Source organism: Heteronotia binoei, chromosome 20, assembly GCF_032191835.1.
Source record: "Heteronotia binoei isolate CCM8104 ecotype False Entrance Well chromosome 20, APGP_CSIRO_Hbin_v1, whole genome shotgun sequence".
Classification (NCBI taxonomy): Eukaryota; Metazoa; Chordata; class Lepidosauria; order Squamata; family Gekkonidae; genus Heteronotia; species Heteronotia binoei.
Window position 1 is genome coordinate 24,456,184 of NC_083242.1, and position 14,187 is coordinate 24,470,370.

A 14,187-nucleotide genomic window follows, 5' to 3' on the forward strand; every position below is an offset into this window, starting at 1 on the left:
ATGGACCGTGCCCAGCTGGTGACGTAACTTGTTGCAGAGACATCAGGCTTACATATTGACATTATCAGGAGCCATATCTGCAATCTAATTTTTTCCCAGTAGCTGACAACAGTATTTGAACATGGATCAGGCAACTTGCTGGTCTTTGATTCTGGTAACAAGCATGAAAAATACCATTTTGGGGGGAAGCCATTCCCCCCAAATGGAGAGCCAGTTTGGTGTAGTGGTTAAGTGTACGGACTCTTATCTGGGAGAACCGGGTTTGATTCCCCACTCCTCCACTTGCACCTGCTGGAATGGCCTTGGGTCAGCCATAGCTCTGGCAGAGGTTGATCTTGAAAGGGCAGCTGCTGTGAGAGCTCTCTCAGCCCCACCCACCTCACAGGGTGTCTATTGTGGGGGAGGAAAGTAAAGAAGATGGTGAGCCACTCTGAGACTCTGTCCTTGAAAGGGCAGCAGCTGTGAGAGCCCTCTCAGCCCCACCCACTTCACAGGGTGTTTGTTGTGGGGGAGGAAGGTAAAGGAGATTGTGAACTGCTCTGAGACTCTGTCCTTGAAAGGGCAGCTGCTGTGAGAGCCCTCTCCAGCCCCACCCACTTCACAGGGTGTCTGTTGTGGGGGAGGAAGTTAAAAGAGATTGTGAGTTGCTCTGAGACTCTGTCCTTGGAAGGGCAGCTGCTGTGTGAGCCCTCTCCAGCCCCACCCACCTCACAGGGTGTCTGTTGTGGGGGAGGAAGGCAAAGGAGATTGTGAGCCGCTCTGAGACTCTTCGGAGTGGAGGGCAGGATATAAATCCAATATCTTCTTCTTCTTTGTAGCATGTAGCCTCTCTTTGGACCATGCAGTGAAGGCACTGGAAGGTGGTCAAGAAGGCTGGGAATATCTTCCCCACCCCTTCCACTGCCTATTGGTGTGTGTGGTGGTGCTTCTAATCTATTGGTGATTGTGGGGCTGGATTCAAGGACTATAAACTAACTAATGGAGAGTAGACCAATGCAGACTTCAATGAAGCTGGTGGTAAGTGCTGTCAACTTGCAGCCAACTTTTGTCAGCCCCTGTAGGGTTTTCAGGGCAGGAGATGAACTGAGGTGTTTTGCCATTTCCTGCCTCTGCACGCCCTGAACAGCAGCGGTGGCCTTCCAGCCAAGCATTCACTGTGAGTGAGTCTGCTTAGCTTCTGAGATCTGAGAAGACTGAGCTAGCCTGGGCTATCCAGGCTAGGGCTCGCTGGGGCTACCTGTGTGAAAACACTCTGAGCATCTTCTCTCATGAATACATGATGTCAAAATGGCAATAATTCACCCTGAGCCCATTAGGGATATAAATCCGATAAAATAAAACAAAAATAAATAATCAGGCCAGAATCAGCTCTGCTTGCTGGTGTTTTGTTTGGGATATTTTAATGTGTGAGACATGGGGGTTTTTTTTAATTGTTTATGCTAGCAACAAGCAAGCAAAAATGAAGAAACAGCATTGTCTGCTCGCTGTGGTTCAGACTTTACTAAGGGCAGCAGCCTCTTCTTCCAAGCTGGCAAGCAGTGCCCTCACTCTCCACTGCCGCTGATGAATGATGCCGGTTTGGATGAGAAGCATTCTTGTCTTTATTATAGCCGAGTGGAACTGAAGCTTGGGCTCTGCAAATCAAGATGAAGTCTGAGCTGTTGCCAGCCCAAGCAAGGCACTTTTGTGGGGGTTGCTGCTTTCATCTTTTAAGATGGCCTGAATTGATACATTTGTGTGGACTTATAATTATCACTCCTCAAATCTGAAAATGTGACCAGCCGTCCACACTGACTAAATTGGAAGATGGTGTTTGCTCCCCGGTGAAAACAAAACGGTACTTGAGTCTAGAACTGTAATTATGGTTGGCAAGCAAGCTCCATTGGTAGGTGCAGAATTTTTCTCAAACAGCAAGTACAGCAAAAGGGGACAGACTGTATCTGTGAAACTTGCGGGAAGCCTGCTTGGGATACAAATCAAATGAAATAAGAAAAATAAAATAGACCGTGGCTCAGTTTGGAGATCAAACCAAACGGTAGCTTGCATTAACCATGGGCTAGAACCTAAATGGAAGAAGATGGAGGAGATTGTATTGGATTTATACCACACTCAGAGTCTCAGAGTGGCTTACAGTCTACTTTCCCTTCCCTTCCCCTCCCCACAACAGACACCTTTCCAAAAACTGATCTTGAGCAGAACAGCTCTGAGAGAGTTATGACTGACTCAGGATGACTCTAGCAGGTGCATGTGGAGGAGTGGGAAATCAAACCCAGTTCTTCCAGATAAGAGTCAGCACACTTAACTACTACACCAAACTGGCTCTCAAACTATAAAGGTATGCCTGCTTTTGTCTTTCATCTGCTCTCAGCGTTCTTATATCATCTTTCAGCTGCCGCCAGAGGTATAGCTTTGGCCATAGCAAAATTCAAACATCATGCCAAACCACGGTTAGCACAATCCACAGTTTGCAGCCCTTCCCCTTAGGTTTGCTCCAGTAGGCATCTTCAGACAAGTCTCAGATTTGTTTATTTTATTTAAAGCATTTAAATGCTGCTTTTTGAGCCAATTCAGGGTTCCCAAAGCAACAAACATTACAACATTAAAAACAGCATTTTAAATAAAAACCTTTATAAACAAAACACGTTTGTCTGAAGCAAAGAAACAGAATTAAACAAAATGCATGTTGGTCTTCTTCCAGACCAAACTTGTGTCCAGTGGCACCTTTAAGACCAACAAAGTTTAATTCTGGGTAGAAGCTTCTTCAAAGTGTGCGTGCAGACTTTGTTCGTCTTAAAGGTCCCACCAGACTCAGACTTTGTTCTGGTAGAAGACAATGATGGAGAGAGACAAATCTCCCTGCTGAGGAAGTTCCAAAGTTTCAGTCCCACAACCAAGAACACTGTTCCTTGGATTGCCACTTGTCTAACCTCAGATGGTGGGACCTTGAATTGGGTGTGCAAGCATGTTGGAGCCAGTGTAGTTGGAATGAGACTGAAGTGATCCCTACAACCCACTCCAGTCAACATTCTGACCACAACATTCTATACCAGCTGAAGCTTCTGGACAGTCTTCAAGGGTAGCTCCACCTAGACAGAGCACACTGCAGTAATGTAATCTAGACAATTACATTACAAAAACAAGACCTGAAGCTGACTGTGGATCAGATCATGAGCTACTCATTGCAAAATTCAGGCTTAAACTGAAGAAAACTGGGGAAGCCATTAGGCCATTCAGGTTTGACCTTGATCACATCCTTTATGAATATACAGTGGAGGTGAAGAATAGGTTTAAGGAACTAGAGTTGATAGACAGAAGAACTGTCATGAACCTCCAACTGGAAGAACTATGGTTGGAGGTTCATGACATTGTGCAAAAAGCAGCAATCAGCACCATCCCAAAGAAAAAGAAATGCAAGAAAGCAAAGTGACTGTCTGATGAGGCTTTACAAATAGCTGAGGAAAGAAGGAAAGCGAAAGGCAAAGGTGAAAGATTCACCCAACTGAATGCAGATTTCCAGAGAACAGCAAGGAGAGATAAGGAGGCCTTCCTGAAGGAACAATGCAAAGCAGTAGAGGAAAATAATAGAATGGGAAGGACAAGAGATCTCTTCCAGAAAATTGGAGAAATCAAGGGAATGTTTCGTGCAAAGATGGCCATGATAAAGGACAAAAACAGTAGGGACCTAGATTAGGAAGAGGTGGCAAGAATACACAGAAGAATTATATAAGAAGGATCTCAATGTCCTTGACAACCATGACGGTGAAATCGCTGACCTTGAGCCAGACATCCTGGAGTGTGAAGTCAAATGGGTCTTAGGAAGCATTACTAACAACAAAGTGAGCGGAGATGACAGTATCCCTGTTGAGCTATTCAAAATCCTAAAAGACAATGCTGTTAAAGTGATGCACTCATTATGTCAGCAAATTTGGAAAACACGACAGTGGCCACAGGACTGGAAAAAGTCAGTTTGTATTCCAATCCCAAAGAAGGGTAATGCCAAGGAATGTTCAAACTATCGCACCATTGCACTTATTTCACATGCCAGCAGGGTCATGTTAAAGATCCTACAAGCTAGGTTTCAACAGTATGTGGATCAGGAACTACCAGAAGTACAAACTGGGTTTCGGAGAGGCAGAGGAACTAGAGATCAAATTGCCAACATTCGCTGGATTATGGAGAAAGCACAAGAGTACCAGAAAAACATCTATTTCTGTTGCCAGAAAAAATATCAACAACCTCAGATATGCAGACACCACTCTAATGGCAGAAAGTGAAGAGGACTTAAAGAACCTCTTGTTGAGGGTGAAAGAGGAGAGCACAAAAGTAGGCTTGAAACTCAACATCAAAAAAACTAAGATCATAGCATCCGGCCCCATCACACCTTGGCAAATAGAAGGGGAAGACATGGAAATAGTGACAGACTTCACATTTCTGGGATCCAAGATCACTGCAGATGGTGACTGTAGCCATGAAATTAAAAGACGTTTGCTCCTTGGGGGGACAGCTATAGCAAACCTAGGCAGTATAATAAAAAGTAGAGACATCACCCTACCAACAAAAGTCCGTATAGTCAAAGTGATGGTATTCCCAGTAGTAATGTATGGCTGTGAGAGTTGGATCATAAGGAAGGCTGAGCGCAGAAGAATTATTTTTTCGAGTTATGGTGCTGGAGAAGACTCTTGAGAGTCCCTTGGATTGCAAGAAGATCAAATCAGTCAGTCCTAAGGGAAACCAACCCCGACTGTTCCCTGGAAGGTCACATGCTGAAGCTGAAGCTCAAATACTTTGACCACCATATCAGAAGGAAACACTCACTGAAGAAGACCCTGATGCTGGGAAAGACAGAAGGCAAAAGAAGAAGAGGATGGCAAAAGATAAGATGGCTGGACAGTGTTACTGATATAACCAACATGAATGTGAGCGGACTTTGGAGGATGGTGGAAGACAGGAGGGCCTGGTGTGACTTGGTCCATGGGGTCGCAAAGAGTCGAACTCGACTGTGCAACTGAACAACAACAATCTAGATGTTATCAGTTGATTATAGTTTGGTACAATGTCTGAATTGAGCTGCAGTTTGTAGGCTTTTTAGCACAGCATGCTTAAAGGCTTCTTACGTGTAAGAGACAAAACAGAAGAGAAGACCGTGGCTGGTTATGTCAATTGAGATTAGCATGGTCTGTTTTGCTTATCAGTTTAAACCTGCTTTATTACTCGCTGGGCAATACGCTGCAAGTTGACACTGTTGCAGTGACATTTCAGCAGTCACTGGAACCATTCCGATTATCCTGATGAGGTTTCATCTTAGCACCTCACTGATAATCATCGCAATAGGTTGCAGATAAAAGCTCAACAGAGACTGAACATTCATGGTGAAAGGAAGTTGATGTAGTTCACCACATCAAGCCTCTTGCAGTCTGAAAATTTTCTTTGTCGTTTTTCTCTCAAGATGTTTGGGGAAGTGCTGGAAAATACACTGCTGATTTTTGATCAAGCTCTTTCATTTGGGCTTCCACAAATTAGGCAGGGATGAGCAGTTCTTACCAGTTCAGTTTGTTTAATCCAGTAAGGCAAAGCTTAGTGTTATGTACTGAATTGGCAACCTGAATTTACTGCTCTGCAGTAGTTTTGTGGGCATCTGGGAAACTGCAGGGCTGCCTATGGACTCTGATGATTTGAACTCTGTACAGCAACCAAAGAGCAGTCATAGCGCAAAGCTTGACTGCCGTGATTTGGTATGGACTTGGGCGGGGGGCGTTATTGACAATATATATAAGCGAGGTCTTGGCCCCACCATGTTCTCTTTAGTTTGTAGTCATTAATAAAGTAAGTTCTGTTTGAACTCCAAATGCGTCGAACCCAGTATATTACACTGGCGACGAAGATGGGATGTACGCCGGCCACGTCTACTACATAGCCCATGAACTTGACCTGTGGAACTCCCAGGGAACACTTTTCGTGCTTAACCTTTAAGCCAGTTTCCTTGAAGCGTTGCAGCACTGATCTCAGGCAGCGGCTGAATTCATCTTCGGTGGGGGCTGCTATCAAAACGTCATCGAAAAAAGGCTGGACTCCCAGGATCCCTTTAAGGATAGTATCCATTAGGTTCTGGAAAATCCCTGGAACCACGCTCACCCCAGATTGCAGCCTCTTCACTCTGAAAGCCCCCCGGTGTGTAACTATTGTCTGTGCCTCTGCTGTTTTGTTGTCTACAGGGAGCTTCTGATAAGCCTGGGCCAGATCCAGCTTCCTGAAAATCTTTGAGCCCACCGGGGAAGTAAAATGTCCCCACCCCTTCATCTGCGCCGGATTCTTTTGAAAGTCCCTTAAGATGAATCCGGCGGGCCAAAGCGGAAAACCTCCCATGGGGCAGAGTTCCTTCAACGTGTCCTCTGAAATAATGGATATGGAAGACCCTGAGTCTATCTCAATTAAGCAAGGGGCTCCGTTAATCTGCACCGTTACCTTTATTTTGTCGGGGGTATCCTTGGGCAAGTTCAGTACCTGAAGCCAGTGGAGGGAAGTGGTGTGCAGATCTGCCTCTCCTTGGTGTGCTGTCGGGTGCCTCTGGCCCCCTTTAGCTCGGCAGACACAAGCGATGTGCCCCATCTTCCCTCAATACCTGCACTTGGCATCGTGGGAGTTGCAGGTCTAGCGCTCATGGGGCTCCACAGCTTGTGTAGGAGGCTCAGCTCGAGCCACCATCCAGGTTTTTAGCACGCACAGCCTGCCTGACATGGTAGCAACAGACAATGGAACCACTTTCACCTTTAGGGAGTTCCAGGAGTTCTTGGGGCGCTACCTAATCCACCACATTCAATTCTCTCCCTTTCACCCCGCAACCAACGGGCAAGCAGAGAGAATGGTGCGCACCACAAAGGAGTCCCTAAACAGAATTACGTACAGGGATTGGGACCATAGGCTCGCCGCTTTCTTATTTGGCCACCAGGTAACCCTGAGCGTGGCTACTGGCTACAGCCCAATGGAACTCCTCATGGGGCAGCGCCTCACAACCCATCTGGACTGGCTGCACCCTGACCGGGCCCTGGAGCAGCAACCCAACCCAATGGACCAAGAAGCACCCAGAGGGTTCTTCCCGGGTGACCCAGTGTATGTTCAGCACTTTGCGAGCGGCCCAGCCTGGCTTCCAGCTCCGGTGATATAAGTCACAAGCCCCCATTCCTATGAGGTGTTGACAGAGGAGGCCAGTTGCTCCGTCGACACATTAATCGCCTGCTTCGGCGGGGAGGGCGGGATATAAATCCAAGAAATAAATAAATAAACCAGCTGAGATGTCGGAAGAGCCAGTGAGTCCAGGGGAGACAGAGGGAGACAGCGATGGGGATGAGCCAGAGGGGCCACAGATGGCGGGCAGGCTGATGACCCCAGGCTCCGGTGCAGAGACTCAAGGGAAAGGTCCCAAAGGGCTCCCAGCTTCCCCTTCATCGCCAAGTGCACCAGCATCCCCACAGTAGCTGAGAATTCCCATTTCCCCGCAACCGCAGAGCACAGCCCCTACAACAGCCCCTCCCACAATCACAGAGCCCCAGCACTCACAGAGAGAGCACCGCCGACCGGGGTACATGGAGGACTATGTGTGTCAGTGCTTCAGAACCTAGGGGGGAGGGGTGTTATGTTCTGAATTGGCAACCTGAAGTGACTGCACTGAATTTACTGCTCTGCAGTAGTTTCGCGGGCATCCGGGAAACTGCGGGGCAGCCTATGGACTCAGATGATTTGAACTCTGTACAGCAACCAATGAGCGGTCATGGCGCGACGTTTGACCACTGTGATTGGTATGGACTGAGGGGGGCGTTATTGGGAATATATATAAGCGGGGTCTTGGCTCCGCCATGTTGTCTTTAGTATGTAGCCATTAATAAAGTAAGTTCTGTGTGAACTCCAAATGCATCGAACCCAGTATATTACACTTAGTTTGCATTGTTTATTGGACTTGTACCATTGGAAAGGGGACTGTATCTCACCTTCTGAGCTGCTACAATGGCCACTTTATGACTCAGCTTGTACAGAAAGATGCATTTGCTCCCAGTATGCTTCTGTGTCTCTTCAGAAACTGGCCTGACCAGAAACCATTCCTTGGATTTTCTTTTAGAAGGAATGTGAAAAGCCAAGTACTGTGAAAAGCTCACGTACTGCCATTAACACTGGAGAAGACCTACTTTGTTAGCAATTTAATGTCAGGCTGGCACCATCCTTCAGGCCAGTAGTGAGGCTTGTGCCTCGGGATAAATGCACACCTAGCACTGTTCGAGTGGGAAATTGGAGATCATTCCCTTTCTCCAAAGACCTGGAAGGACATTAGATAATAAGCAAAATCACACTTTTATGTTTGTCTGTGCAAGCGACCAGCTGTTCTGTGAAATCATTTGCATGGTACACTGCATGCCTGATGCCCGAGGTCAGGCACATTTCCCATCATGCATCAATACTTAGCTCACTCACGTTGTATCTCATGTGGAACACAAAAGGGATAACTGGTGTGGTGTAGTGGTTAGTGTGTTGAACTAGGATCTGGGAGAACCAGGTTCAAATCTCCACTCTGCCATTGAAGCTTGCTGGGTGACGAGTCACACATTCTCAGCCAAACCTACCTCACAGGATTGTCGTTGTGAGGAGAAAATGATATAAACCAGATTGGATTGTCATTGGGAGAAAGCGGGGTATAAACGAACATGTAAATATCCTCCAGAATGAATATCTGAATAAAGACATCTGTCTCCAGAAGCAGGAACTGTTTTATTGAAGATCCAGTGCCACAAAATGAGCGGAATGCTTCCTTGCTCCTGTGATAAGAAGGCAGGATTATGGCATGGCAGTGTAGGAGATGGGCAGAAAATTTCATTTCCTATGCAGTTGGCATTGAAGGAGTATCCTGGTAGGGTAGCTTTGCTTTGTGACATACGCTGAGAATCAAAAATGGTTTCCTGGCAACCCTTACATTCTTTTATCCTTTGCTCATCTGTCCATTTCCATCAGAGCTATTTAAGCCATCTTCCAGGGAGCCTAACCATTTAACACAGTAACAAGGTAACCAAACTACCATCTCTTTTTGTTGGTCTGGAGCATGGAACTCGGATGGCAAAGCTGGTGTAAATTCAGGAATGGTTTGTGTCTTGCAGGGGGAAGAGTAAAAACATGGAAAAGGAGATGGTTTATACTGACAGATAACTGCCTGTATTATTTTGAATACACAACAGTGAGTCTGGTTTTTCATTACTTTTTTTAAAACTGCAAATCAAATATAACTTCCACATCAACATAACTCAACAGTGTCTTTCCTTGACTCTTTAGGACAAAGAACCCAGAGGAATTATCCCTTTGGAAAACCTCAGCATAAGAGAAGTTGAGGATCCAAGAAAACCAGTAAGACATTCTGTCTTTATTCCTTTGTCATGTATTATTCTCTCTGGAACGTATATTTTGGATGCTCAATTGAAATATTCAGGATTTGCATAAGATTGCTTGCCCTGACCTGGATAGCCCAGGCGAGCCAGATCTCGTTAGATCTCAGAAGCGACGCAGAGTCAGCTCAGGATATAGTACTTGGATGAGAGGCCGCCAAGGAAGTCCAGGATTGGTCTGCAGAGGCAGGCAATGTTTGTCCCTTGCCTTGAAAAGTCTATGGGGTTGCCATAAATTGTGTGTATATAAATATATAAAAATTGCATATATATATATATATATATACATACACACACACATACATACATACATGTGTGTGTGTATACACACACACACACACACACACACAGAACCCCATGAGTCACTGATGTCTGAAGGAGACAATTCTCTGCTGAGAGGTTCTCCTGGATCAGTGATCACTACTGCCTCTCCTCAGTCCATCTCCCCCTCCCCAAACAACATTGCCACCATTTTGCCACCTCCAACTAACACTCCCTGCCAAAGTTGCACTCAGTCAGTACACCCCCCCCCTACTGTTTGGGAGGTGAGGTATATATATATTCTATTTATAAATATGCCAGAAACTCCTCCTTATGGGGCAGTATTCCACCTCTTCATTTGTGGTTGAATCCAATGTGAACTAATACCACGTAGCAGACATACTTGCTGAAGTAACATTCGACATAATTTAATAACTATATACACTGAAGCAAACTCTGACAGAAAACAGTTAAATATCTTCATTGGACAGAAAAGGAATGGGGGGGGGGGAGTTCAGCACCAGAGAAACCAGACTCTGTAGTCTATACTCTCTATATACTCTATACTCAAACCCCCTTTCCACCTGCAAATAGTCTTCACTCTTTCTATTCCCCCCACCTCCCCCCCACCTGCAAATGGCTGCCTAACTTCCTGCCTGCTTGCCTGTCGTCCTGTCTCTTCTCTGTCTCCCTGTTTTCCTTCCTTCCTTTCCCTTTATTTTATTCCTTTTCCCCCAACTTTCACATAACTCACTTTATTCATTCCTTTCATTCTTTCTCTCTGTAGACCTCCATAATTGTAATCTAAAGGCATCTGATGCTCTTAAGACCTGAAAAAGACACCAATTAAATGGGATTTCTTACCGGTCTCCATAGTCTTTCAGGCTTCAATTTGTCTCAGCATCTATTGAAAGCCCGTTTGTTTTAATATAATTAATATTCATCTTTCAAACCTCACTTTATTTCAGCATCTATTGAAACCCCGTTTGCTTTAAAATAATTATTTTTCTAGCCTCTGCAAGCTCTTGTGTAATTTGTATATGTTTGATTTATTGATGTATGTGTGCATGAGTAAAAAGTGTGAAAGCTTTAGGCTTGTAGAGCCTCGCTCTAGTTCATTGAGAATGCACAGAGTTTTTGTTTGCTTTTAATAATATATCCTTACAATTCTTCAGAAGCATTAGTATTCTTTACTGTTAATAATTCTTTATACACAGAGATAGAATGTTTATCAGGTCTCTGCATGGTGCTTTGGTGATTCTACATATTAAATATTTCCCAGCAGTCTAAACAGGACAAAGAAAAACAAACGCGCTGAAGATCAGCACATATATTATTTGCTCATGGGCATAATGTACTTCATGGGAAAATGAAGGAGAGCTGTCCAATAGCCAAAAGCCCTAACTTTATTCCTTCCTGACCTTCAGCTGGTAGATTATGAGGGGACAGGAGGGATGATTAGATCAAGTCAATTTGTATCCAACTGGTTGGGCTCGCCACCAGGCACAGGGTAGATAGGTTTGTGTGGGTTTCCCTGGTAGGTGGTTTCAGTGGGGCTAATGTGTTGCCAGCTCTTCTTCAGCTTGTTCTGTGTCTTCTCCCTAGAACTGTTTTGAGCTCTACAACCCCAGCCACAAGGGCCAAGTCATTAAGGCCTGCAAAACAGAGGCAGACGGCAGGGTGGTCGAAGGCAACCATGTGGTTTACAGGATCTCTGCTCCCGCCCCTGAAGAAAAAGAAGAGTGGATCAAGTCCATCAAGTGAGTAGAAGTGCAGCTTTGTGCAGGAAAGGAAGTGGAGCACACAGTGTAAGATTGTCAGAGCTGACCTGAAATGTTCCCCGTGGAGGCTCTGCAGCTTGCAGAGAACTGAGCTGATCCCTGCTGTGTTGTTTCTCTTGTCCCGGAGCAGCCACTTCTGAATTTGAACATATTTGAACATATGAGGCTGCCTTCTACTGAATCAGACCCTGGGTCCATCAAAGTCAGTATTGTCTACTCAGACTTGCAGCGGCTCTCCAGGGTCTCTGGCTGAGGTTTTTCATGCCTATTTGCCTGGACCCTTTTTTGGAGATGCCAGGGATTGAACCTGGGACCTTCTGCTTACCAAGCAGATGCTCTACCACTGAGCCACCATCCCTTGGTTCTCCAGGGTCTCCAGCTGAGGTTTTTCACGCCTATTTGCCTGGACCCTTTTTTTAGTGGAGATGCCAGGGATTGAACCTGGGACTTTCTGCTTCCCAAGCAGATGCTCTGCCACTGAGCCACCGTCCCTCCCCTATTCTTTTATGTGGGAAAATCTGTTGGTAATAAATTAGGCATTGGGGTGGGCCGGTATCTTTTCCTTCCTAAGCAAAGAGAAAGGACAGCAAAATGTTAAGCTTCAAAGACAGATTTAAAACAGTACATGCAGTTTTGTTCTCTCTACCCAAAGCAGTCACGAGAAATGCTTGCTAAGAGCGAGTCTCAGCTGAGGCAAGCCCAACAAGAGCACTGCTGATGCTAGTTGAGAACCCAAACTATGGTTAGGACCAGCAGTGGCTTGGTGTGATGTTTCTAAACATGCCTAGGAAAAGTGCTTTACCAGCCTGCTCATAAGTATCTTCTCTTCTGCTTAGAGCAAGCATCAGCAGGGATCCGTTCTATGACATGCTGGCAACCCGGAAGAGAAGGATTGCTAACAAAAAATAGCACCGACTGGGGACGACACCCTGAGGACCTGCCGTTGCCAAATTGCAAATACGTCAACAAAATCGAGACCTGTATTGGAAGTGTAGTCACAGTCCTGCAGCATCTTCCAGCCTTTCTGTAGCTGTTTGTTGTGTTCCGCAAGGTGCTGGAAGAGGCTTTTGACTTCACTCAACGTGAAAAGGAGACAAAAGAACACAACCCTGGAAGCCTTATATGCACTTCTGCACATTGCAGTGTTTACTGAATCGGGAGATACGGGGAGACGGATGAAATGTAAGCAGTGCCTCTCCTGCTCCTTTGGGGCCTTTGCCCAGGATGGGGACTCGTTGCTGAACCAAACATTCACGGCTAGCAAATTATGCAGTGGGTCCTTTCCTGAATGCAAAATGGTTTTGTTCTGAACCCTCGCAATGCAGAGGAGTTTGAACCTTGATTATTTTGTGCTCATCCTTTACCCAGTCTTTTGCACTGCCGCTTAAACCTTACGGGAGCACAGAAGTTTGTGTCTTCAGGTCCAGCTGCCATATAGTTGAACTGACCTTCTTATAAACCACTGAGAGATGCACTGAAAATATGGAGCTTTCTGAAACTTAAAACAGTGATAAGTGGGACCTTCAATAGTATCTATATAGCTTACCTTTGTTTTTACATACCATGGTAAAGTGCCATTTTCTTTACAGGTTAGAGGTCCAGTGTTTCCCAATTTGGTTCAGTCTTGTTTTTACAGAATTATATCTCGCAATCCAATAATGACCATCATTTGCTTACTAGAATCTCCCAGGCAGACTGGTATACAGGGCCCAAACATTTTTCAAAACTGCTCAGCTTTAACTGTTTGTCTTATTTATTGCCATGCAAAGAAAAAGTAAGCAAGATTGTGTCTTTTGATTTCTGTCTGTTCTGTGTAAGATTGTTATTTTGTTGAGAGAGGTAGAAGAGTGTGGCCAGGATTAGAAATGCAAATTTTTCTTTGAACGCCATTTTGCAACCCATCCACCCACCCACAACTGTGCTAAGCTTTAAGTCTGTTGGAATGAAAAGGAGGGGAAATAGCTGGTTCAGGCAGTGAAGGGCTTCTTTGCCGTCTCCCATTGAAATGCAAGCAGTGGCCTTTCCCACTGAAGACATTTTGTCTTAGTGCTTGTCTGAAAACTAGGATGGCTCACTGGCATGGAACAGAAAACATGATGGACAAAAAATAAGGAAAGATTAAGAAATGCAGAATCCCCTCAACAAAATTGACTGCTCAGCTAAGGAGGTCCAGCTCAAGGGATGAGTCGGTGTCTGCTCTGGGGGTCTGCATTTTCCTGGCATTTTCAGCACACGATTGTCAGGACTAGGACCCAAGACCTCTGTAAGATAAATTTGAAGCAGGTGCCAAGTGGAGATGACCAGTCTGAAGGGGGATTGTTGGTCAGATTCAGCACAAAGTGGAGTTTTATATTGCTCTCATGGTTCCTATGTCCCTCTTAAAAACAATCAGTTCCAATTTTGTATGTGTCTGTAAGAATGAAGGGAAAAAAGCCTTAAGACTTGTAGAGCTCTTGCAGGGCTGCAGAGAAGTGTCTTTAGTTTACACGTGAACATATGTGAAGATAGCCAGTGTTCTGGGGGAGGGGGGAATGACAGTGGGATTAGGGATCTTATGCACATCCTGAAATACATATAGCATAGTGGTTGTGAGGACCACTCTTCTTAAGAGGAGTTAAAGATTTTTTTATTGCTTCAGAAGTGTAAGACTGTTTGCAGAATTCCTGAAACGTTGACAGTAAATATGAAGTTCTGCTGAGTGTAATTCAGGGAGACTTGCCTGCTTT

The 14,187-nt window shown here is 45.3% G+C and overlaps 1 protein-coding gene across 1 annotated transcript in view; it reads left to right on the top strand.

Moving 5' to 3' along the window:
- Window positions 1–13,245, top strand: part of CYTH3 (cytohesin 3) — a 93,217-nt gene extending 79,972 nt beyond the window's left edge. The window contains exons 10-13 of the mRNA XM_060260495.1: window positions 9,138–9,214; window positions 9,310–9,381; window positions 11,286–11,440; window positions 12,298–13,245. Coding sequence (XP_060116478.1) covers window positions 9,138–9,214; window positions 9,310–9,381; window positions 11,286–11,440; window positions 12,298–12,370 — 377 coding nt within the window. The 3' untranslated portion in view covers window positions 12,371–13,245. The remainder of the gene's footprint in view (window positions 1–9,137; window positions 9,215–9,309; window positions 9,382–11,285; window positions 11,441–12,297) is intronic.
- Window positions 13,246–14,187: the final 942 nt, after the last annotated feature.